Source organism: Oncorhynchus masou, chromosome 14, assembly GCF_036934945.1.
Source record: "Oncorhynchus masou masou isolate Uvic2021 chromosome 14, UVic_Omas_1.1, whole genome shotgun sequence".
In the NCBI taxonomy this organism is placed as follows: Eukaryota; Metazoa; Chordata; class Actinopteri; order Salmoniformes; family Salmonidae; genus Oncorhynchus; species Oncorhynchus masou.
The window spans coordinates 1,973,518-1,997,918 of NC_088225.1; the positions used below are offsets into that span (position 1 = coordinate 1,973,518).

The 24,401-nt window shown below is 39.4% G+C and overlaps 3 protein-coding genes and 1 long non-coding RNA gene across 4 annotated transcripts; all 4 read right to left on the reverse strand.

Annotated features, from left to right (window-relative positions):
* Positions 1 to 3,017: 3,017 nt before the first annotated feature.
* LOC135553655 (interferon beta-like) lies at positions 3,018 to 4,600 on the reverse strand. The gene is made up of 5 exons (XM_064985610.1): positions 4,068 to 4,600; positions 3,885 to 3,971; positions 3,604 to 3,753; positions 3,257 to 3,346; positions 3,018 to 3,152 (listed from the first exon to the last, which is right to left on the reverse strand). The coding sequence occupies exons 1-5, from the start codon at positions 4,191 to 4,193 to the stop codon at positions 3,045 to 3,047; spliced, it is 561 nt and encodes a 186-aa protein (XP_064841682.1). The 5' UTR covers positions 4,194 to 4,600; the 3' UTR covers positions 3,018 to 3,044.
* A 594-nt stretch (positions 4,601 to 5,194) lies between these two features.
* LOC135553656 (uncharacterized) lies at positions 5,195 to 9,248 on the reverse strand. The gene is made up of 3 exons (XR_010457611.1): positions 8,819 to 9,248; positions 6,526 to 6,603; positions 5,195 to 6,179 (listed from the first exon to the last, which is right to left on the reverse strand). It is a non-coding gene; the product is annotated as an uncharacterized LOC135553656 (long non-coding RNA).
* Positions 9,249 to 13,209: 3,961 nt separating this feature from the next.
* Positions 13,210 to 14,389, reverse strand: LOC135553657 (interferon beta-like). Its single transcript, XM_064985611.1, has 5 exons — positions 14,264 to 14,389; positions 14,081 to 14,167; positions 13,800 to 13,949; positions 13,457 to 13,546; positions 13,210 to 13,352 (listed from the first exon to the last, which is right to left on the reverse strand). Exons 1-5 carry the CDS (start codon positions 14,387 to 14,389, stop codon positions 13,245 to 13,247), a joined length of 561 nt encoding a protein of 186 aa, XP_064841683.1. The 3' UTR covers positions 13,210 to 13,244.
* A 6,239-nt stretch (positions 14,390 to 20,628) lies between these two features.
* On the reverse strand, positions 20,629 to 22,408 carry LOC135553658 (interferon beta-like). Its single transcript, XM_064985612.1, has 5 exons — positions 21,860 to 22,408; positions 21,677 to 21,763; positions 21,396 to 21,545; positions 21,049 to 21,138; positions 20,629 to 20,944 (listed from the first exon to the last, which is right to left on the reverse strand). The coding sequence occupies exons 1-5, from the start codon at positions 21,983 to 21,985 to the stop codon at positions 20,837 to 20,839; spliced, it is 561 nt and encodes a 186-aa protein (XP_064841684.1). The 5' UTR covers positions 21,986 to 22,408; the 3' UTR covers positions 20,629 to 20,836.
* Between the last annotated feature and the right edge of the window lie 1,993 nt (positions 22,409 to 24,401).

Consider the following 24,401-nt stretch of genomic DNA (forward strand, 5'->3'; position numbering starts at 1 on the left):
ATATCGAGGAATTTCTTGAACTGCACCAGGTTGTCTCGAACCTCTACTCGCGTGATCTCCCATGCGCATGCGCTGTGTTCCTGGAGAGCATATAATATATATATGTATTTTATGTCTTCACTCAACTCAACCACAGCAGGTGCGCTGCCAAGGCGTCCTATGACACCACAGAGGCGCTTGGAAGTTCCCAGTTTCATATGTGATTTGAGGCAGCGAAATGCATCCTATTTGTGGTGATTTAGAATTTGCTCAGATTAATGTAGCCTCTATTCGAGAGCATTTGATATTGGACCCACCCAGTGGCGACCGGTTTTCCAATCGTACCCCACCTGTTTTGAGCCCCATATGTTTAACTACAACAACAAAAAGATTAGCCGTAACAGCAGAAAATGTACATTTGTTTTGTTGCTGCCTGTTTTACTTGTTATTTTGGCATCAATAAGTTTCACATATCAGTTTGTAAACAATGTAGAAAAACAACAATAATGATTGAGTTAATAAAGCTGCATACAAACATGGTCTCTTTTTTTGCTTTCTTGAGTAAGACAAGTTACCATTGAATATTTTTAGATCGCTCATTGTCTGCTTATATGCCCCGTTTTTTAATCCTTCGGTTCTGACTTGGTGTACAGGGAAAACACTGTGAAGAAGGTTGAATGATTCCCTTGATAAGCTCCAATTTTCAACGGGTGATTCTTAATTATGCTATTGTGAAATTAATCATGAAAAACGTAAAGATAGTGAACAGTTTTCATACATGTCTATGCAAAGAATTACATTGGAGCAATGCATTTCATGATAACAGAATATACTGTGCACCTTTGTATTCTATTCAGCGAATATTACATCAAATACGTTATTGATTGTGGAACACAATTTCATAGATGGGTTGGAACCTCAGAATTAGCAATTCTAATAATGTAATAGCATCTCCATGATTGGAACGGAAGGTGCTCAAAGTACACTGTTCAAAACAGGCCAGCCCTGTCGAAAACAGGCCAGCTCTGTCCAGTGATAAAACACACTTAATTGAAAAAAGGCATTTGAATATATCTACATTTTGAGAAGATACATTTGACTTGTTTTAATGGCTTTCCTTTATGGGGCGGCAGGGTAGCCTAGTGGTTAGAGCGTTGGACTAGCAACTGGAAGGTTGCAAATTCTAACCCCCGAGCTGACAAGGTACACATCTGTCGTTCTGCCCCTGAACAGGCAGTTCACCCACTGTTCCTCGGCCGTCATTCTAAATAAGAATTTGTTCTTAACTGAGTTGCCTAGTAAAATTAAATTAAATTAAAAAAGTAGGCTATAGGACTAATTGTACTGCCATCCGTGCATATGTCCTGAGCATGTTTAATACAAATCTTAATGTCCGCTATGGGGGTGCCACAAGGTTCAACTCTCGGGCTGACTCTTTTCTATAAATATATTAACGATGTAGCTCTTGCTGCTGATGATTCTCTGATCCACCTCTATGCAGACGACACCATTCTGTAGACATCTAGCCCTTCTTTGGACACTGTGCTAACAAACTTCCAAACGAGCTTCAACGCCATACAACACTCCTTCCGTGGCCTCCAACTGCTTTTAATTGCTAGTAAAACTAAGTGCATGCTCTTCCATCGATTGCTGCCGCACCCTCTTGCATTAATAGCAACACGACTCTGGACGGTTTTGACTTAGAATATGTGAAACAACTACAAAAACCTAGGTGTCTGGTTAGCCTGTAAACTCTCCTTCCAGACTCACACTAAGCATCTCCAACCCAAAATTAAATCTAGAATCGGCGTCCTACTTCACAACAAAGCCTCCATCACCCATGCCACCAAACATACCCTCGTAAAACTGACTATCCTACCAATCCTTGACTTCGGCGATGTCATTTACTGAATATCCTCCTACACTCTACTTAGCAAACTGGATGTAGTCTATCACAGCGCCATCCGTTTTGTCACCAAAGCCCCATATACTACCCACCACTGCGACATGCAGTTGGCTGGCTGGCCCTCACTACATATTCGTTGCCAAACCCACTGGCTAAAGGTTATCTATACGTTTTTGCTCGGTAAAGTCCCGCCTTACGCCAGCTCACTGGTCACCATAGCAACACCCACCCTGAGCACGCCCTCCAGCAGGTATATGCAGGTATATTTCACTGGTCATCCCCAAAGCCAACATTTGCTTTGGCCGCCATTCCTTCCAGTTCTCTACTGCCAATGACTGGAATGAATTGCAAAAATCACTGAAGCTGGAGACACATGTCTCCCTCTCTAACTTTCAGCATCAGCTGGCAGAGCAGCTTACCGATCACTGTAGCTGTACACAGCCAATCTGTAAATAGCAAACCAAACTACCTCATCCCCATATTATTACTTAACCTCTTGCTCTTTTGCACCCCAGTATCTCTACTTGCACATCATCATCTGCACGTCTATCACTCCATTGTTAATGCTAAATTGTAATTTTTTCGCCTCTATGGCCTGTTTATTGCCTTATCTTCCATACTCTTCTACATTTGCACACACTGCACATAGATTTTTCTATTGTGTTATTGACTGTACGTTTGTTTATGTGTAACTCTGTGTTGTTGTTTTTGTCGCACTGCTTTGCTTTATCTTGGCAGTGTCGCAGTTGTAAATGATAACTTGTTCTCAACTGGCCTTCCTGGTTAAATAAAGGTGAAATAGAAAATAACTACATAAAATCACACCTTGGACTTGGATACAGAATGAGCACTCAGATTACCAATATTTAAAAGTATTTTTTATTTTATTTGATGAAGAGCAACAAAAGGCACGATTTTCAAATAGATAAATAGATTTATAAATAGGCCAACATCAATAAATAACCTTGATAAATAAATAAATATATATATAAGTAGGCCTACATCAATAAATAACCTTGATAAATAAATAAATAAATAAATAAATACATGTATAATATTGCTGTTTGACATTGCACATTGCATGATTGTAGAATAGAAGACTTTAAAAATTAAGCACAATTGTAAAACACATTAGTAAAAAAGATCTGCAAGTTCAAATTCATGTTCTGTTGGACCACAGAAGGCTGTCAGAGGTGTGTTTCAGAATGAATTCTAGGGTGTACAGGAGTTCTTTTCGAACCACTTCCCAGGCGCAGTAACTGAAATTCTGTGAAAATAAAAATAAATTGTTAGGGCAATGTAGGGTAATATTATCCTATGTAGAGATATTATCAAAACAATGTGTCTATTTGTTTTCAACCTATATCCTACCTTTTCTTTTAAAACTGCTGCAATGTTCCCAAAGTATGTCTTCAGGCCCTCTGCCCTGATGGGATAATCACTTGTATCCACACTGCTCATCTGCCAGAAAGGAAGAAAGAGACAGGCGATGAATAATAATTAAAATTCATCCATTATAGTGTATTTGCTTGTACCCTACTTTTTATTTTATGACAGCCGCGATGTCCCTAAAGTAAGTTTTCAGCATCTTTGCCCTGACTAGATAATCACGTGTATCCACACTCCCCATCATCTGACACAAGAATAAAATAATTCAAATGTCATCATAACACACTTAAACAGTTAAGCTATCTGTATTGGCCTAGGTAGGTACTCACACACTCGCTCTCTTCAATCTGACGGTAGATAATGTTCTGAAAATACTCCAACTTCTGTTGGTCCCACATTGTCGGCAGTTCGTCAGTTCCGAACAATGTGTCGATGTTCTTCAATGTCTCATAAACAGCTTTAGCACCACTGCTGCTCAACTGAAACGGACAACAACAATCATTTCAAATAACATAAATGGCAGTTTAAAGTTTTCTACTTTCTAATCCTAACGGTTGCAAATACACTTTCATGCTGTGAAGAACACTTGAATATGCTCGCTTGCCATTACCTGTGGCGCGCCGGCAGTTGCAAATGCGGTGGCTGGGAATGCCATGAAGACATTCTCCTGCAGGCACTCCAGAGGAAAATGGCCCCCCTGAAAGAAGGAGAAAACACGTTTTTCACGTTGAGCTATTCAGTTAAACATAGTTGGATAATACATCTCAAGTCAAAAGTAATTGATAAAATCTACCATGTCTCTCAGTAGAATGTAGGTTGTTCCCACAAGATGTCGTTGTAGCTGGCAAGGCATGGGCATCGAGAAAACTTGCGCGAGGCAGAGGAAGGCGCTCATCCAAGTGATAGTCTGAATTGCCATTCTTATGGTAGTTAGATGATCTGCAACAGATGGTCATTGTTAGTTGAATATAGTCCTGATAATAATTAATGAATTGAAGCCTGAAGCAATGATCAAATGATAGCATGTTGTTGAATTACCTGTTGCCAGTATATTGCAAATTTCCTCCAGTCAGAATTTGGTTTGTGTTCTGATCCCATATCTGCGGATTATCTTAAATAGTGAGTATTGAATGGATGTACAAAAAGTGAAAGGGTGTCTCGCTAAATTAAGAGTTGAAATGAATGAATTTGGGAAAGTTTTGCTTCGTGAACCGCAAGAACGGATTTCTCTTTTCTTGTGCTACACTTCCCTCTCATCGTGTTTCGAGTTTTCCTTCATAGGAGGAACATTTTTCTAAGTAGGTTAAAAAAAAGAACTCATAGGCGAGAGAGAGAGAGAGAGAGAGAGAGAGAGAGAGATAATAGACCCCTTAACTTTACAATGCGTGCAGTAGACCTCTTTATGTCTTTATAAACACCAGTATTTAACTAATAGCACTTTTATGAACTAAGGGAAGGCCTACTACAATGTTTGTTTGTTAATCACAAACCTATTATTAGCATGTTTGTGTGTTTCTCACTCTATGTGACACGCGTTCGTGCGTGTGTATGTGACAGAGGGAGTGAGAGATGATGATTTAATATTGATCTCGTTCTGTTTGCATCTTCTGTCTCTAATCCCATTCATGTCGATACATTCGAATGAAACTGTTGATAATAACTGATGATTAAATAGAAATCATCCAGCATTTGATGACGTCTGTATCTTAATAATCAGACTAACATTACCATTTGACTATTTATTACTTACGAGAGACTAAATAAACCAATGTGCTAATGTGTTCTGATAACATTGTCGTGGGTTTAGTAGAAAAATACCTAATTCCTAATAACACTATTTTTCTTCGTCTTGGATATGCTTAGTTAAAGGGGCAATTTCTGCGAATGCTACATTTAATTTAGGACTTTTAAATGAATGATACACAGGCTACCTATTAACTCTTGGAGAATATATAACTTTTAAATGCTCAATGAGCTCAGTTCACTGGTCTTACCTCAACAGAATCCCAAATGTACTTTTTATTACATTGTTTGAAACAATACACATCTAAACAAACACTGTATAGCTTGAAAATGTATTTGAAACTATAATGTTGATCTCTTGGATGTTCATTACTTGAATCAATAGCTCTCTGACAGCGGTTACTTTTCTCGACCCACATCCCTCATTTACCAGAATAGTGGTTGAGTGACCACTATGGTGTTTAATTTAACTGTAGATTGCCTATAAACAACTAAATGCATGAAAGCCTGAATGGATGAATAAATGAATGACTGAATATATAAATGAATGAAAAAAAAGATAATAGATGCGTATATTTTGTCAATTGATAGTGTTATAAAAATTTATTACAAAGCCTTCACATATAAATAAATCAGTCAGTCAGTAAAAATATCATCCATCTATCTGTTAGCCAGCCTCAAGGACATGTCACATGTCTCCAATGACGATGAGGTTGTCCATCAAATCGCTTCTTCCTCACCGTTTCACACTGTTGTCGACTTCGTCACAGCTTGACCATGGTGTCAAGGAATTTTTAAAACTGCACCAGTTTGTAGCGAAGCTCCTCTCCCACGATCTCACCTGCTCATACGCTGTGTTCTTGGAGCGCATACAAGACATGCATTTTTTCAGTCAACTCAACCACAACAGGTGCTGCGCCAACGCATCCGACGACACACAAAAAACGGCGCTTGGAAGTTCCAAGTTTCAGCGAAATTCCTCCGATGTTTTGTGATCTAGAACTTTTCCTCTGATTAATTTAGCCTATTTTCGAGGGCATTTGATATTGGAAACCTTCTGTTTCAAGATTGTGTTCAGCTTGTTGAAATACGTTTTCAGAGACCCTTTGCCTGAAGTCACTGACCCTCCATCTCCAGAGGATGCCCCAACACCACACCCGACCTGAAGACAATATAAAATGGTTGTGAGTGAATTAGTTCCGTCTTAAGAAAAGTACAGAAAAAAATATAGCTTAGATTAAATCACAAAATAATGACCTATGCTAATTATTGTCTGCCCCCAAATATAATTTAGGCTACAACATGAGGGATCATACTTAGGCATCCCTCCAATTTCTTAACTTAACAAGGTCATCTGTTTTTGAACAGGTTCAGTGTTTCTTTGTTGCATGTGAACGGAGTCAGGCTATTAAATTATTGGGCCATATATTCCAAAGACTCTAATGCAACCACCAACCTCTAGTTTATTCTATCCAAATCTTGCTACATGATACACTTCAGTATCTTACCTGTGTGTTCTTGTAAACATGCTCTGGAAACATGCTCTCGACTTTTCTTTACGGAAACAGAACTGGAAATTGTCCACCCTGAAATGAAGTCATATCAATATCAAAAAAGTGAACTGTATTGGAATAGTATCCACAAATGAAACATTGTGGTACAGAGAGTGAAGGCATTGGTTATATAAAACGTCCTATAATAAAATCAAATATATTGAGGTCTAATAATGAGATATATTGAGCATCAAATTGTACACATCAAATAGTGGACAGGATCAAAAATAGTGCACTAGTGCATGAATTGCGTACACATGCACAGTTCAGATGCTACCGTGTAGAAGCAGAACAGAACAGAGTCAGGTAGATACTCAACCATTTAAAGGCTAGCATGAATATTTTAATTTTCCTTCGTTCGGAGAGACTAGCAGGCCTGCAAGAATAAACCAATTTACCAATGTGTTGTGATAACATTATCGTAGGTAAAACACGTAGGTAAAACCACTGCTTTTAATCAGGGCAAGGTGTCTGCTAACATGACTGAATACAAACAGTGCAGCTATTGCCTCTGTAAGGCTATCAAACAAGCTAAGCGTCAATACAGAGACAAAGTAGAATCTCAATTCAACGGCTCAGACACAAGAGGCATGTGGCAGGGTCTACAGTCAATCACGGACTACAGGAAGAAATCCAGCCCAGTCACGGACCAGCATGTCTTGCTCCCAGGCAGACTAAATAACTTTTTTGCCCGCTTTGAGGACAATACAGTGCCACTGACACGGCCTGCAACGGAAACATGCGGTCTCTCCTTCACTTCAGCCGAGGTGAGTAAAACATTTAAACGTGTTAACCCTCGCAAGGCTGCAGGCCCAGACGGCATCCCCAGCCGCGCCCTCAGAGCATGCGCAGACCAGCTGGCTGGTGTGTTTACGGACATATTCAATCAATCCCTATACCAGTCTGCTGTTCCCACATGCTTCAAGAGGGCCACCATTGTTCCTGTTCCCAAGAAAGCTAAGGTAACTGAGCTAAACGACTACCACCCCGTAGCATTCACTTCCGTCATCATGAAGTGCTTTGAGAGACTAGTCAAGGACCATATCACCTCCACCCTACCTGACACCCTAGACCCACTCCAATTTGCTTACCGCCCAAATAGGTCCACAGACGATGCAATCTCAACCACACTGCACAAACCCATCTGGACAAGAGGAATACCTATGTGAGAATGCTGTTCATCGACTACAGCTCGGCATTCAACACCATAGTACCATCCAAGCTCGTCATCAAGCTCGAGACCCTGGGTCTCGACCCCGCCCTGTGCAACTGGGTACTGGACTTCCTGACGGGCCGCCCCCAGGTGGTGAGGGTAGGTAACAACATCTCCTCCCCGCTGATCCTCAACACTGGGGCCCCACAAGGGTGCGTTCTGAGCCCTCTCCTGTACTCCCTGTTCACCCACGACTGCGTGGCCACGCACGCCTCCAACTCAATCATCAAGTTTGCGGACGACACAACAGTGGTAGGCTTGATTACCAACAACGACGAGACGGCCTACAGGGAGGAGGTGAGGGCCCTCGGAGTGTGGTGTCAGGAAAATAACCTCACACTCTACGTCAACAAAACTAAGGAGATGATTGTGGACTTCAGGAAACAGCAGAGGGAACACCCCCCTATCCACATCGATGGAACAGTAGTGGAGAGAGTAGCAAGTTTTAAGTTCCTCGGCATACACATCACAGACAAACTGAATTGGTCCATCGTGAAGAAGGTGCAGCAGCGCCTCTTCAACCTCAGGAGGCTGAAGAAATTCGGCATGTCACCAAAAGCACTCACAAACATCTACAGATGCACAATCGAGAGCATCCTGGCGGGCTGTATCACCGCCTGGTACGGCAACTGCTCCGCCCTCAACCGTAAGTCTCTCCAGAGGGTAGTGAGGTCTGCACAACGCATCACCGGGGGCAAACTACCTGCCCTCCAGGACACCTACACCACCCGATGTTACAGGAAGGCCATAAAGATCATCAAGGACATCAACCACCCGAGCCACTGCCTGTTCACCCCGCTATCATCCAGAATGCGAGGTCAGTACAGGTGCATCAAAGCTGGGACCGAGAGACTGAAAAACAGCTTCTATCTCAAGGCCATCAGACTGTTAAACAGCCACCACTAACATTGAGTGGCTGCTGCCAACACACTGACACAGACTCAACTCCAGCCACTTTAATAATGGGAATTGATGGGAAATTATGTAAATATATCACTAGCCACTAACAATGCTACCTTATATAATGTTACTTACCCTACATTATTCATCTCATATGCATACGTGTGACAATACAGAGGCGGATGCAAGATGCAAGCAACGATGGTTTAATGAATACAGTTTACAGCAGCAACAGGACAGACAGACTGTACTCAGACGGAATCCGACCCAGGGACTCGGGCGCATCTTCCGATGATAGCGTGCTGAGAAATCCAGGGGAGTGTGTCCGGATGGGTAGGAAGGAGCACAGCAGATAATCCACACAAGGGCGGCGAGAGAAGAGCACGGACACACGACACAACCTCAGGGAAGAAACAACGATCTGACAACAAGAAACACTGGTTACAGAACATATAAAGGGAAGATAAGTGGTTCCAGCTGGCGCAGACAATCAGGCCGAGATTGGGAACCACGCCCACACAAACACGGGAGAGAGAGAGAGAGAGAGAGAGAGAGAGAGAGAGAGAGAGAGAGAGAGAGAGAGAGAGAGAAGAGCAGAGGGGAGGCAGTGGATTCATGAACCGTGACAATACGTATATACTGTACTCTATATCATCGACTGCATCCTTATGTAATACATGTATCACTAGCCACTTTAACTATGCCACTTTGTTTACATACTCATCTCATATGTATATACTGTACTCGATACCATCTACTGTATCTTGCCTATGCTGCTCTGTACCATCACTCATTCATATATCCTTATGTACATATTCTTTATCCCCTTACACTGTGTATAAGACAGTAGTATAGGAATGATAAGTTAGATTACTTGTTGGTTATTACTGCATTGTCGGAACTAGAAGCACAAGCATTTCGCTACACTCGCATTAACATCTGCTAACCATGTGAATGTGACAAATAAAATTTGATTTGATTTGATTTAGGTTAAACACGGTACAGCTTCCAAATGTAGTTCAAACTAGCCCATAACGTTAATCTCCTGGATGGACATTCCTTTCATCCTTAGTTATTTGACAATGATTACTTTTCTCCAACCCCAATCCTCAGCTATTGAGAAAAATAGTGGTTCATTGACCGTTTTGGTGTTGTTTGAATAGCAGACTGCTCCTTTTAAAAAGTCAGCCTATAAACAAATGAATGCATGAAAGAATGAAAGGATGAATGACTGAATATATAAACGAATTAATAAAAATTATGAGAGAATAATTATTTGATTTTATTACAAAGGAATAACTTTAAAGCCTTCCCATATAAACATCAGTAAACCATGTTTATAAATAAATCATTCAGTAAGTAAATATATCAGCTGTCAATCTATTAGCCGGGATCAGAAACATGTCACGTCTCCAATGATGAATATTTGTTTTTCCAACAGACCTCTTCTTCCTCATGGCTTGACTCTGATGTTGAGGAATTTCTTGAACTGCACCAGGTTGTCGCGAACCTCCACTCGCATTATCTCCCACGCGCATGCGCTGTGTTCATGGAGAGCATATAATATATATATATATGTATTTTATGTCTTCACTCAACTCAACCACAGCAGGTGCGCTGCCAAGGTGTCCCATGACACCACAAAGGCACTTGGAAGTTCCCAGTTTCATATGTGATTTGAGGCAGCGAAATGCATCCTATTTGTGGTGATTTAGAATTTGCTCAGATTAATGTAGCCTCTATTCGAGAGCATTTGATATTGGACCCACCCAGTGGCGACCGGTTTTCCAATCGTACCCCACCTGTTTTGAGCCCCATATATTTAACTACAACAACAAAAAGATTAGCCGTAACAGCAGAAAATGTACATTTGTTTTGTTGCTGCCTGTTTTACTTGTTATTTTGGCATCAATAAGTTTCACATATCAGTTTGTAAACAATGTAGAAAAACAACAATAATGATTGAGTTAATAAAGCTGCATACAAACATGGTCTCTTTTTTTGCTTTCTTGAGTAAGACAAGTTACCATTGAATATTTTTAGATCGCTCATTGTCTGCTTATATGCCCCGTTTTTTAATCCTTCGGTTCTGACTTGGTGTACAGGGAAAACACTGTGAAGAAGGTTGAATAATTCCCTTGATAAGCTCAAATTTTCAACGGGTGATTCTTAATTATGCTATTGTGAAATTAATCATGAAAAACGTAAAGATAGTGAACAGTTTTCATACATGTCTATGCAAAGAATTACATTGGAGCAATGCATTTCATGATAACAGAATATACTGTGCACCTTTGTATTCTATTCAGCGAATATTACATCAAATACGTTATTGATTGTGGAACACAATTTCATAGATGGGTTGGAACCTCAGAATTAGCAATTCTAATAATGTAATAGTTTCTCCATGATTGGAACGGAAGGTGCTCAAAGTACACTGTTCAAAACAGGCCAGCCCTGTCGAAAACAGGCCAGCCCTGTCCAGTGATAAAACACACTTAATTGAAAAAAGGCATTTGAATATATCTACATTTTGAGAAGATACATTTGACTTGTTTTAATGGCTTTCCTTTATGGGGCGGCAGGGTAGCCTAGTGGTTAGAGCGTTGGACTAGCAACTGGAAGGTTGCAAATTCTAACCCCCGAGCTGACAAGGTACACATCTGTCGTTCTGCCCCTGAACAGGCAGTTCACCCACTGTTCCTCGGCCGTCATTCTAAATAAGAATTTGTTCTTAACTGAGTTGCCTAGTAAAATTAAATTAAATTTAAAAAGTAGGCTATAGGACTAATTGTACTGCCATCCGTGCATATGTCCTGAGCATGTTTAATACAAATCTTAATGTCCGCTATGGGGGTGCCACAAGGTTCAACTCTCGGGCTGACTCTTTTCGATGAATATATTAACGATGTAGCTCTTGCTGCTGATGATTCTCTGATCCACCTCTATGCAGACGACACCATTCTGTAGACATCTAGCCCTTCTTTGGACACTGTGCTAACAAACTTCCAAACGAGCTTCAACGCCATACAACACTCCTTCCGTGGCCTCCAACTGCTTTTAATTGCTAGTAAAACTAAGTGCATGCTCTTCCATCGATTGCTGCCGCACCCTCTTGCATTAATAGCAACACGACTCTGGACGGTTTTGACTTAGAATATGTGAAACAACTACAAAAACCTAGGTGTCTGGTTAGCCTGTAAACTCTCCTTCCAGACTCACACTAAGCATCTCCAACCCAAAATTAAATCTAGAATTGGCGTCCTACTTCACAACAAAGCCTCCATCACCCATGCCACCAAACATACCCTCGTAAAACTGACTATCCTACCAATCCTTGACTTCGGCGATGTCATTTACTGAATATCCTCCTACACTCTACTTAGCAAACTGGATATAGTCTATCACAGTCTATCACCAAAGCCCCATATACTACCCACCACTGCGACATGCATGCTCTCGTTGGCTGGCCCTCACTACATATTCGTTGCCAAACCCACTGGCTAAAGGTTATCTATACGTTTTTGCTCGGTAAAGTCCCGCCTTACGCCAGCTCACTGGTCACCATAGCAACACCCACCCTGAGCACGCCCTCCAGCAGGTATATGCAGGTATATCTCACTGGTCATCCCCAAAGCCAACATTTGCTTTGGCCGCCATTCCTTCCAGTTCTCTACTGCCAATGACTGGAATGAATTGCAAAAATCACTGAAGCTGGAGACACATGTCTCCCTCTCTAACTTTCAGCATCAGCTGGCAGAGCAGCTTACCGATGACTGTAGCTGTACACAGCCAATCTGTAAATAGCAAACCAAACTACCTCATCCCCATATTATTACTTAACCTCTTGCTCTTTTGCACCCCAGTATCTCTACCTGCACATCATCATCTGCACGTCTATCACTCCATTGTTAATGCTAAATTGTAATTTTTTTTGCCTCTATGGCCTGTTTATTGCCTTATCTTCCATACTCTTCTACATTTGCACACACTACACATAGATTTTTCTATTGTGTTATTGACTGTACGTTTGTTTATGTGTAACTCTGTGTTGTTGTTTTTGTCGCACTGCTTTGCTTTATCTTGGCAGTGTCGCAGTTGTAAATGATAACTTGTTCTCAACTGGCCTACCTGGTTAAATAAAGGTGAAATAGAAAACAACTACATAAAATCACACCTTGGACTTGGATACAGAATGAGCACTCAGATTACCAATATTTAAAAGTATTTTTTATTATATTAACTTAAAATTTGATGAAGAGCAACAAAAGGCACGATTTTCAAATAGATAAATAGATTCATAAATAGGCCAACATCAATAAATAACCTTGATAAATAAATACATATATATATAAGTAGGCCTACATCAATAAATAACCTTGATAAATAAATAAATATATAAGTAGGCCTACATCAATAAATAACCTTGATAAATAAATAAATAAATACATGTATAATATTGCTGTTTGACATTGCACATTGCATGATTGTAGAATAGAAGGCTTTAAAAATCAAGCACAATTGTAAAACACATTAGTAAAAAAGATCTGCAAGTTCAAATTCATGTTCTGTTGGACCACAGAAGGCTGTCAGAGGTGTGTTTCAGAATGAATTCTAGGGTGTACAGGAGTTCTTTTCGAACCACTTCCCAGGCGCAGTAACTGAAATTCTGTGAAAATAAAAATAAATTGTTAGGGCAATGTAGGGTAATATTATCCTATGTAGAGATATTATCAAAACAATGTGTCTATTTGTTTTCAACCTATATCCTACCTTTTCTTTTAAAACTGCTGCAATGTTCCCAAAGTATGTCTTCAGGCCCTCTGCCCTGATGGGATAATCACTTGTATCCACACTGCTCATCTGCCAGAAAGGAAGAAAGAGGCAGGCGATGAATAATAATTAAAATTCATCTATTATAGTGTATTTGCTTGTACCCTACTTTTTATTTTATGACAGCCGCGATGTCCCTAAGGTTTTCAGCATCTTTGCCCTGACTAGTTAATCACGTGTATCCACACTCCCCATCATCTGACACAAGAATAAAATAATTCAAATGTCATCATAACACACTTAAACAGTTAAGCTATCTGTATTGGCCTAGGTAGGTACTCACACACTCGCTCTCTTCAATCTGACGGTAGATAATGTTCTGAAAATACTCCAACTTCTGTTGGTCCCACATTGTCGGCAGTTCGTCAGTTCCGAACAATGTGTCGATGTTCTTCAATGTCTCATAAACAGCCTTAGCACCACTGCTGCTCAACTGAAACGGACAGCAACAATAATTTCAAATAACATAAATGGCAGTTTAAAGTGTTCTACTTTCTAATCCTAACGGTTGCAAATACTCTTTCATGCTGTGGAGAACACTTGAATATGCTCGCTTGCCATTACCTGTGGCGCGCCGGCAGTTGCAAATGCGGTGGCTGGGAATGCCATGAAGACATTCTCCTGCAGGCACTCCAGAGGAAAATGGCCCCCCTGAAAGAAGGAGAAAACACGTTTTTCACGTTGAGCTATTCAGTTAAACATAGTTGGATAATACATCTCAAAACAAAAGTAATTTAAAAAATGTACCATGTCTCTCAGTAGAATGTAGGTTGTTCCCACAAGATGTCGTTGAAGCTGGCAAGGCATGGGCATCGAGAAAACTTGCGCGAGGCAGAGGAAGGCGCTCATCCAAGTGATAGTCTGAATTGCCATTCTTATGGTAGTTAGATGATCTGCAGCAGATGGTCATTGTTAGTTGAATATAGTCCTGAAAATAATTAATTAATTGAAGCCTGAAGCAATGATCAAATGATAGCATGTTGTTGACTCACCTGCTGCCAGTATATTGCAAATTTCCTCCAGTCAGAATGAGGTTTGTGTTCTGATCCCATATTTGCGGATTAATTTAAATAGTGTGGATTGAGAGGATGTACACAAAGTGAAAGGGTGTCTCGCTAAATTAAGAGTTGAAATGAAATTAATGTGGGAAATTTTTTCCAAGTGAACCGCAAGACCGGATTTCTCTTTTCACTTCCCTCTCATCAGTTTCCTTCATAGGAGGAACATTGTCTTAAGTAGGTTATAAAAATGAACTCATCGGCTCAAACGAGAAGTAGAGGGAGAGAGAGAGAGAGAGAGAGACCCCTAAACCTTGCGTACCGTAGGCCTCTTTATGTCTTTATAAACACCAATATTTATCTAACAGCACTTTTATGAACTAAGGGAAGACCTACTACAATGTTTGTTTGTTAATCACAAACCTGCTATTAGCATGTTTGTGTGTTTCTCACTCTATGTGACACGCGTTCGTGCGTGTGTATGTGACAGAAGGAGTGAGAGATGATGATTTAATATTGATCTCGTTCTGTTTGCATCTTCTGTCTTTAATCCCATTCATGTCGAAACATTCGAATGAAACTGTTGATAATAACTGATGATTAAATAGAAATCATCCAGCATTTGATGACGTCTGTATCTGAATAATCAGGCTAACATTACCATTTGACTATTTATTACTTACGAGAGACTAAATAAACCAATGTGATAATGTGTTCTGATAACATTGTCGTGTGTTTAGTAGAAAAATACCTAATTCCTAATAACACTATTTTTCATCGTCTTGGATATGCTTAGTTAAAGGGGCAATTTCTGCGAATGCTCCATTTAATTTAGGACTTTTAAATGAATGATACACAGGCTACCTACTGACTCTTGGAGAATATATAACTTTTAAATGCTCAATGAGCTCAGTTCACTTGTCTTACCTCAACAGAATCCCAAATGTACTTTTTATTACATTGTTTGAAACAATACACATCTAAACAAACACTGTATAGCTTGAAAATGTATTTGAAACTATAATGTTGATCTCTTGGATGTTCATTACTTGAATCAATAGCTCTCTGACAGCGGTTACTTTTCTCCACCCACATCCCTCATTTACCAGAATAGTGGTTTAGTGACCACTATGGTGTTTAATTTAACTGTAGATTGCCTATAAACAAATGAATGCATGAGACTGAATGGATGAATAAATTGATGCCTGAATATATAAATTAATGGAAAAAAACTATATGATAATAGATGCATATATTATGTAATTTAATAGTGTTATAATAAATAAATACAAAGCCTTCACATATAAACAAATCAGTCGGTCAGTAAAAACATCATCCATCTATCTATTAGCTAGCCCCAAGGACATGTCACATGTCTCCAATGATGGTTATGAGGTTGACTCTGCAGTCGACTTCGTCACAGCTTGACCATGGTGTCAAGGAAAATTTAAAACTGCACCAGTTTGTAGCGAAGCTCCTCTCCCACGATCTCACCTGCTCATACGCTGTGTTCCTGGAGCGCATACAAGACATGCATTTATTTCAGTCAACTCAACCACAGCAGGTGCTGCCCCAACGCATCCGACGACACACAATAAAACGGCGCTTGGAAGTTCCAAGTTTCAGCGAAATTCCTCCGATTTGTGGTGATCTAGAACTTTTCCTCTGATTAATTTCACCTATTTTCGAGGGCATTTGATATTGGAAACCTTCTGTTTCAAGATTGTGTTCAGCTTGTTGAAATACGTTTTCAGAGACCCTTTGCCTGAAGTCACTGACCCTCCATCTCCAGAGGATGCCCCAACACCACACACGACCTGAAGACAATATAAAATGGTTGTGAGTGAATTAGTTTCGTCTTAAGAAAAGTACAGAAAAAAATATATCGCTTAGATTAAATCACAAAATAAAGACCTATGCTAATTATTGTCTGCCCCCCAAATATAATTTAGGCTACAACATGAGGGATCATACTTAGGCATCCCTCCAATTTCTTAACTTAACAAATTCGTCTGTTTTTGAACAGGTTCAGTGTTTCTTTGTTCCATGTGAACGGAGTCAGGCTGTTAAATAATTGGGCCATATATTCCAAAGACTCTAATGCAACCACAGAGACGTCCTCGCTCTGTATAATAGAAAACACCGTTTTAGGCATTAGGATGTCTCATAAATTCCATGGTTAAACTTCCAATTGATCATTGTGAAATTGAAAAAAATCAAACTCTCTAGTTTATTCTATCCAAATCTTGCTACATGATACGCTTCAGTATCTTACCTGTGTATTCTTGTAAACATGCTCTGGAAACATTCGCTCGACTTTTCTTTACGGAAACAGAACTGGAAATTGTCCACCCTGAAATGAAGTCATATCAATATCAAAAAGTGAACTGTATTGGAATAGTATCCACAAATGAAACATTGTGGTACAGAGAGTGAAGGCATTGGTTATATGAAACGTCCTATTATAAAATCAAATAAATTGAGGTCTAATAATGAGATATATTGAGCATCAAATTGTACACATCAAATAGTGGACAGGTGCAAAAATAGCGCACTAGTGCATGAATTGCGTCCACATGCACAGTTCAGATGCTGCCGTGTATAAGCAGAACAGAACAGAGTCAGGTAGATACTCAACCATTTAAAGGCTAGCATGAATATTTTAATTTTTCGTCATTCGGAGAGACTAGCAGGCCTGCAAGAATAAACCAATTTACCAATGTGTTGTGGTAACATTATCGTAGGTAAAACACGTAGATTAAACACGGTACAGCTTCCAAATGTAGTTCAAACTAGCCCATAACTTTAATCTCCTAGATGGACATTCCTTTCATCCTTAGTTATTTGACAATGATTACTTTTCTCCAACCCCAGTCCTCAGCTATTGAGAAAAATAGTGGTTCATTGACCGTTTTGGTGTTGTTTGAATAGCAGACTGCGCCTTTTAAAAAGTCAGTCTATAAACAAATGAATGCATGAAAGAATGAAAGGATGAATGACTGAATATATAAACGAATTAATAAAAATGATGAGAGAATAATTATTTGATTTTATTATAAAGGAATAACTTCATAGCCTTCACATATAAACGTCAGTCAACCATGTTTATAAATAAATCATTCAGTCAGAAAATATATCAGCTGTCAATCTATTAGCCGGGATCAGAAACATGTTACATGTCTCGAATGATGATTATGTGGTTTTCCAACAGACCTCTTCTTCCTCATGACTTGACTCTGATATCGAGGAATTTCTTGAACTGCACCAGGTTGTCTCGAACCTCTACTCGCGTGATCTCCCATGCGCATGCGCTGTGTTCCTGGAGAGCATATAATATATATATGTATTTTATGTCTTCACTCAACTCAACCACAGCAGGTGCGCTGCCAAGGCGTCCTATGACACCACAGAGGCGCTTGGAAGTTCCCAGTTTCATATGTGATTTGAGGCAGCGAAATGCATCCTATTTGTGGTGATTTAGAATTTGCTCAGATTAATGTAGCCTCTATTCGAGAGCATTTGATATTGGACCCACCCAGTGGCGACCGGTTTTCCAATCGTACCCCACCTGTTTTGAGCCCCATATGTTTAACTACAACAACAAAAAGATTAGCCGTAACAGCAGAAAATGTACATTTGTTTTGTTGCTGCCTGTTTTACTTGTTATTTTGGCATCAATAAGTTTCACATATCAGTTTGTAAACAATGTAGAAAAACAACAATAATGATTGAGTTAATAAAGCTGCATACAAACATGGTCTCTTTTTTTGCTTTCTTGAGTAAGACAAGTTACCATTGAATATTTTTAGATCGCTCATTGTCTGCTTATATGCCCCGTTTTTTAATCCTTCGGTTCTGACTTGGTGTACAGGGAAAACACTGTGAAGAAGGTTGAATGATTCCCTTGATAAGCTCCAATTTTCAACGGGTGATTCTTAATTATGCTATTGTGAAATTAATCATGAAAAACGTAAAGATAGTGAACAGTTTTCATACATGTCTATGCAAAGAATTACATTGGAGCAATGCATTTCATGATAACAGAATATACTGTGCACCTTTGTATTCTATTCAGCGAATATTACATCAAATACGTTATTGATTGTGGAACACAATTTCATAGATGGGTTGGAACCTCAGAATTAGCAATTCTAATAATGTAATAGCATCTCCATGATTGGAACGGAAGGTGCTCAAAGTACACTGTTCAAAACAGGCCAGCCCTGTCGAAAACAGGCCAGCTCTGTCCAGTGATAAAACACACTTAATTGAAAAAAGGCATTTGAATATATCTACATTTTGAGAAGATACATTTGACTTGTTTTAATGGCTTTCCTTTATGGGGCGGCAGGGTAGCCTAGTGGTTAGAGCGTTGGACTAGCAACTGGAAGGTTGCAAATTCTAACCCCCGAGCTGACAAGGTACACATCTGTCGTTCTGCCCCTGAACAGGCAGTTCACCCACTGTTCCTCGGCCGTCATTCTAAATAAGAATTTGTTCTTAACTGAGTTGCCTAGTAAAATTAAATTAAATTAAAAAAGTAGGCTATAGGACTAATTGTACTGCCATCCGTGCATATGTCCTGAGCATGTTTAATACAAATCTTAATGTCCGCTATGGGGGTGCCACAAGGTTCAACTCTCGGGCTGACTCTTTTCTATAAATATATTAACGATGTAGCTCTTGCTGCTGATGATTCTCTGATCCACCTCTATGCAGACGACACCATTCTGTAGACATCTAGCCCTTCTTTGGACACTGTGCTAACAAACTTCCAAACGAGCTTCAACGCCATACAACACTCCTTCCGTGGCCTCCAACTGCTTTTAATTGCTAGTAAAACTAAGTGCATGCTCTTCCATCGATTGCTGCCGCACCCTCTTGCATTAATAGCAACACGACTCTGGACGGTTTTGACTTAGAATATGTGAAACAACTACAAAAACCTAGGTGTCTGGTTAGCCTGTAAACTCTCCTTCCAGACTCACACTAAGCATCTCCAACCCAAAATTAAATCTAGAATCGGCGTCCTACTTCACAACAAAGCCTCCATCACCCATGCCACCAAACATACCCTCGTAAAACTGACTATCCTACCAATCCTTGACTTCGGCGATGTCATTTACTGAATATCCTCCTACACTCTACTTAGCAAACTGGATGTAGTCTATCACAGCGCCATCCGTTTTGTCACCAAAGCCCCATATACTACCCACCACTGCGACATGCAGTTGGCTGGCTGGCCCTCACTACATATTCGTTGCCAAACCCACTGGCTAAAGGTTATCTATACGTTTTTGCTCGGTAAAGTCCCGCCTTACGCCAGCTCACTGGTCACCATAGCAACACCCACCCTGAGCACGCCCTCCAGCAGGTATATGCAGGTATATTTCACTGGTCATCCCCAAAGCCAACATTTGCTTTGGCCGCCATTCCTTCCAGTTCTCTACTGCCAATGACTGGAATGAATTGCAAAAATCACTGAAGCTGGAGACACATGTCTCCCTCTCTAACTTTCAGCATCAGCTGGCAGAGCAGCTTACCGATCACTGTAGCTGTACACAGCCAATCTGTAAATAGCAAACCAAACTACCTCATCCCCATATTATTACTTAACCTCTTGCTCTTTTGCACCCCAGTATCTCTACTTGCACATCATCATCTGCACGTCTATCACTCCATTGTTAATGCTAAATTGTAATTTTTTCGCCTCTATGGCCTGTTTATTGCCTTATCTTCCATACTCTTCTACATTTGCACACACTGCACATAGATTTTTCTATTGTGTTATTGACTGTACGTTTGTTTATGTGTAACTCTGTGTTGTTGTTTTTGTCGCACTGCTTTGCTTTATCTTGGCAGTGTCGCAGTTGTAAATGATAACTTGTTCTCAACTGGCCTTCCTGGTTAAATAAAGGTGAAATAGAAAATAACTACATAAAATCACACCTTGGACTTGGATACAGAATGAGCACTCAGATTACCAATATTTAAAAGTATTTTTTATTTTATTTGATGAAGAGCAACAAAAGGCACGATTTTCAAATAGATAAATAGATTTATAAATAGGCCAACATCAATAAATAACCTTGATACATAAATAAATATATATATAAGTAGGCCTACATCAATAAATAACCTTGATAAATAAATAAATAAATATATATATAAGTAGGCCTACATCAATAAATAACCTTAATAAATAAATAAATAAATAAATACATGTATAATATTGCTGTTTGACATTGCACATTGCATGATTGTAGAATAGAAGGCTTTAAAAATCAAGCACAATTGTAAAACAAGATCTGCAAGTTCAAATTCATGTTCTGTTGGACCACAGAAGGCTGTCAGAGGTGTGTTTCAGAATGAATTCTAGGGTGTACAGGAGTTCTTTTCGAACCACTTCCCAGGCGCAGTAACTGAAATTCTGTGAAAATAAAAATAAATTGTTAGGGCAATGTAGGGTAATATTATCCTATGTAGAGATATTATCAAAACAATGTGTCTATTTGTTTTCAACCTATATCCTACCTTTTCTTTTAAAACTGCTGCAATGTTCCCAAAGTATGTCTTCAGGCCCTCTGCCCTGATGGGATAATCACTTGTATCCACACTGCTCATCTGCCAGAAAGGAAGAAAGAGACAGGCGATGAATAATAATTAAAATTCATCCATTATAGTGTATTTGCTTGTACCCTACTTTTTATTTTATGACAGCCGCGATGTCCCTAAAGTAAGTTTTCAGCATCTTTGCCCTGACTAGATAATCACGTGTATCCACACTCCCCATCATCTGACACAAGAATAAAATAATTCAAATGTCATCATAACACACTTAAACAGTTAAGCTATCTGTATTGGCCTAGGTAGGTACTCACACACTCGCTCTCTTCAATCTGACGGTAGATAATGTTCTGAAAATACTCCAACTTCTGTTGGTCCCACATTGTCGGCAGTTCGTCAGTTCCGAACAATGTGTCGATGTTCTTCAATGTCTCATAAACAGCTTTAGCACCACTGCTGCTCAACTGAAACGGACAACAACAATCATTTCAAATAACATAAATGGCAGTTTAAAGTTTTCTACTTTCTAATCCTAACGGTTGCAAATACACTTTCATGCTGTGAAGAACACTTGAATATGCTCGCTTGCCATTACCTGTGGCGCGCCGGCAGTTGCAAATGCGGTGGCTGGGAATGCCATGAAGACATTCTCCTGCAGGCACTCCAGAGGAAAATGGCCCCCCTGAAAGAAGGAGAAAACACGTTTTTCACGTTGAGCTATTCAGTTAAACATAGTTGGATAATACATCTCAAGTCAAAAGTAATTGATAAAATCTACCATGTCTCTCAGTAGAATGTAGGTTGTTCCCACAAGATGTCGTTGTAGCTGGCAAGGCATGGGCATCGAGAAAACTTGCGCGAGGCAGAGGAAGGCGCTCATCCAAGTGATAGTCTGAATTGCCATTCTTATGGTAGTTAGATGATCTGCAACAGATGGTCATTGTTAGTTGAATATAGTCCTGATAATAATTAATGAATTGAAGCCTGAAGCAATGATCAAATGATAGCATGTTGTTGAATTACCTGTTGCCAGTATATTGCAAATTTCCTCCAGTCAGAATTTGGTTTGTGTTCTGATCCCATATCTGCGGATTATCTTAAATAGTGAGTATTGAATGGATGTACAAAAAGTGAAAGGGTGTCTCGCTAAATTAAGAGTTGAAATGAATGAATTTGGGAAAGTTTTGCTTCGTGAACCGCAAGAACGGATTTCTCTTTTCTTGTGCTACACTTCCCTCTCATCGTGTTTCGAGTTTTCCTTCATAGGAGGAACATTTTTCTAAGTAGGTTAAAAAAAAGAACTCATAGGCGAGAGAGAGAGAGAGAGAGAGATAATGGACCCCTTAACTTTACAATGCGTGCAGTAGACCTCTTTATGTCTTTATAAACACCAGTATTTAACTAATAGCACTTTTATGAACTAAGGGAAGGCCTACTACAATGTTTGTTTGTTAATCACAAACCTATTATTAGCATGTTTGTGTGTTTCTCACTCTATGTGACACGCGTTCGTGCGTGTGTATGTGACAGAGGGAGTGAGAGATGATGATTTAATATTGATCTCGTTCTGTTTGCATCTTCTGTCTCTAATCCCATTCATGTCGATACATTCGAATGAAACTGTTGATAATAACTGATGATTAAATAGAAATCATCCAGCATTTGATGACGTCTGTATCTTAATAATCAGGCTAACATTACCATTTGACTATTTATTACTTACGAGAGACTAAATAAACCAATGTGCTAATGTGTTCTGATAACATTGTCGTGGGTTTAGTAGAAAAATAACTAATTCCTAATAACACTATTTTTCTTCGTCTTGGATATGCTTAGTTAAAGGGGCAATTTCTGCGAATGCTACATTTAATTTAGGACTTTTAAATGAATGATACACAGGCTACCTATTAACTCTTGGAGAATATATAACTTTTAAATGCTCAATGAGCTCAGTTCACTTGTCTTACCTCAACAGAATCCCAAATGTACTTTTTATTACATTGTTTGAAACAATACACATCTAAACAAACACTGTATAGCTTGAAAATGTATTTGAAACTATAATGTTGATCTCTTGGATGTTCATTACTTGAATCAATAGCTCTCTGACAGCGGTTACTTTTCTCCACCCACATCCCTCATTTACCAGAATAGTGGTTTAGTGACCACTATGGTGTTTAATTTAACTGTAGATTGCCTATAAACAAATGAATGCATGAGACTGAATGGATGAATAAATTGATGCCTGAATATATAAATTAATGGAAAAAAACTATATGATAATAGATGCATATATTATGTAATTTAATAGTGTTATAATAAATAAATACAAAGCCTTCACATATAAACAAATCAGTCGGTCAGTAAAAACATCATCCATCTATCTATTAGCTAGCCCCAAGGACATGTCACATGTCTCCAATGATGGTTATGAGGTTGACTCTGCAGTCGACTTCGTCACAGCTTGACCATGGTGTCAAGGAATATTTAAAACTGCACCAGTTTGTAGCGAAGCTCCTCTCCCACGATCTCACCTGCTCATACGCTGTGTTCCTGGAGCGCATACAAGACATGCATTTATTTCAGTCAACTCAACCACAGCAGGTGCTGCCCCAACGCATCCGACGACACACAATAAAACGGCGCTTGGAAGTTCCAAGTTTCAGCGAAATTCCTCCGATTTGTGGTGATCTAGAACTTTTCCTCTGATTAATTTCACCTATTTTCGAGGGCATTTGATATTGGAAACCTTCTGTTTCAAGATTGTGTTCAGCTTGTTGAAATACGTTTTCAGAGACCCTTTGCCTGAAGTCACTGACCCTCCATCTCCAGAGGATGCCCCAACACCACACACGACCTGAAGACAATATAAAATGGTTGTGAGTGAATTAGTTTCGTCTTAAGAAAAGTACAGAAAAAAATATATCGCTTAGATTAAATCACAAAATAAAGACCTATGCTAATTATTGTCTGCCCCCAAATATAATTTAGGCTACAACATGAGGGATCATACTTAGGCATCCCTCCAATTTCTTAACTTAACAAATTCGTCTGTTTTTGAACAGGTTCAGTGTTTCTTTGTTCCATGTGAACGGAGTCAGGCTGTTAAATAATTGGGCCATATATTCCAAAGACTCTAATGCAACCACAGAGACGTCCTCGCTCTGTATAATAGAAAACACCGTTTTAGGCATTAGGATGTCTCATAAATTCCATGGTTAAACTTCCAATTGATCATTGTGAAATTGAAAAAAATCAAACTCTCTAGTTTATTCTATCCAAATCTTGCTACATGATACGCTTCAGTATCTTACCTGTGT

Excerpts from the sequence above, each read along its gene's own strand:
- LOC135553655 (XM_064985610.1), bottom strand. The coding sequence starts at position 4,193 with ATGGCAATTCAGACTATCACTTGGATGAGCGCCTTCCTCTGCCTCGCG. Across the intron at positions 3,347-3,603 it reads AGATTGAAGAGAGCGAGTGT|ATGAGCAGTGTGGATACAAG; the intron begins GTGAGTACCTAC and ends CCTTTCTGGCAG. Across the intron at positions 3,153-3,256 it reads CAGCAGTTTTAAAAGAAAAG|AATTTCAGTTACTGCGCCTG; the intron begins GTAGGATATAGG and ends TTATTTTCACAG.
- LOC135553658 (XM_064985612.1), bottom strand. The coding sequence starts at position 21,985 with ATGGCAATTCAGACTATCACTTGGATGAGCGCCTTCCTCTGCCTCGCG. Across the intron at positions 21,139-21,395 it reads AGATTGAAGAGAGCGAGTGT|ATGAGCAGTGTGGATACAAG; the intron begins GTGAGTACCTAC and ends CCTTTCTGGCAG. Across the intron at positions 20,945-21,048 it reads CAGCAGTTTTAAAAGAAAAG|AATTTCAGTTACTGCGCCTG; the intron begins GTAGGATATAGG and ends TTATTTTCACAG.
- LOC135553657 (XM_064985611.1), bottom strand. The coding sequence starts at position 14,389 with ATGGCAATTCAGACTATCACTTGGATGAGCGCCTTCCTCTGCCTCGCG. Across the intron at positions 13,950-14,080 it reads CAACTGCCGGCGCGCCACAG|TTGAGCAGCAGTGGTGCTAA; the intron begins GTAATGGCAAGC and ends TGTCCGTTTCAG. Across the intron at positions 13,353-13,456 it reads CAGCAGTTTTAAAAGAAAAG|AATTTCAGTTACTGCGCCTG; the intron begins GTAGGATATAGG and ends TTATTTTCACAG.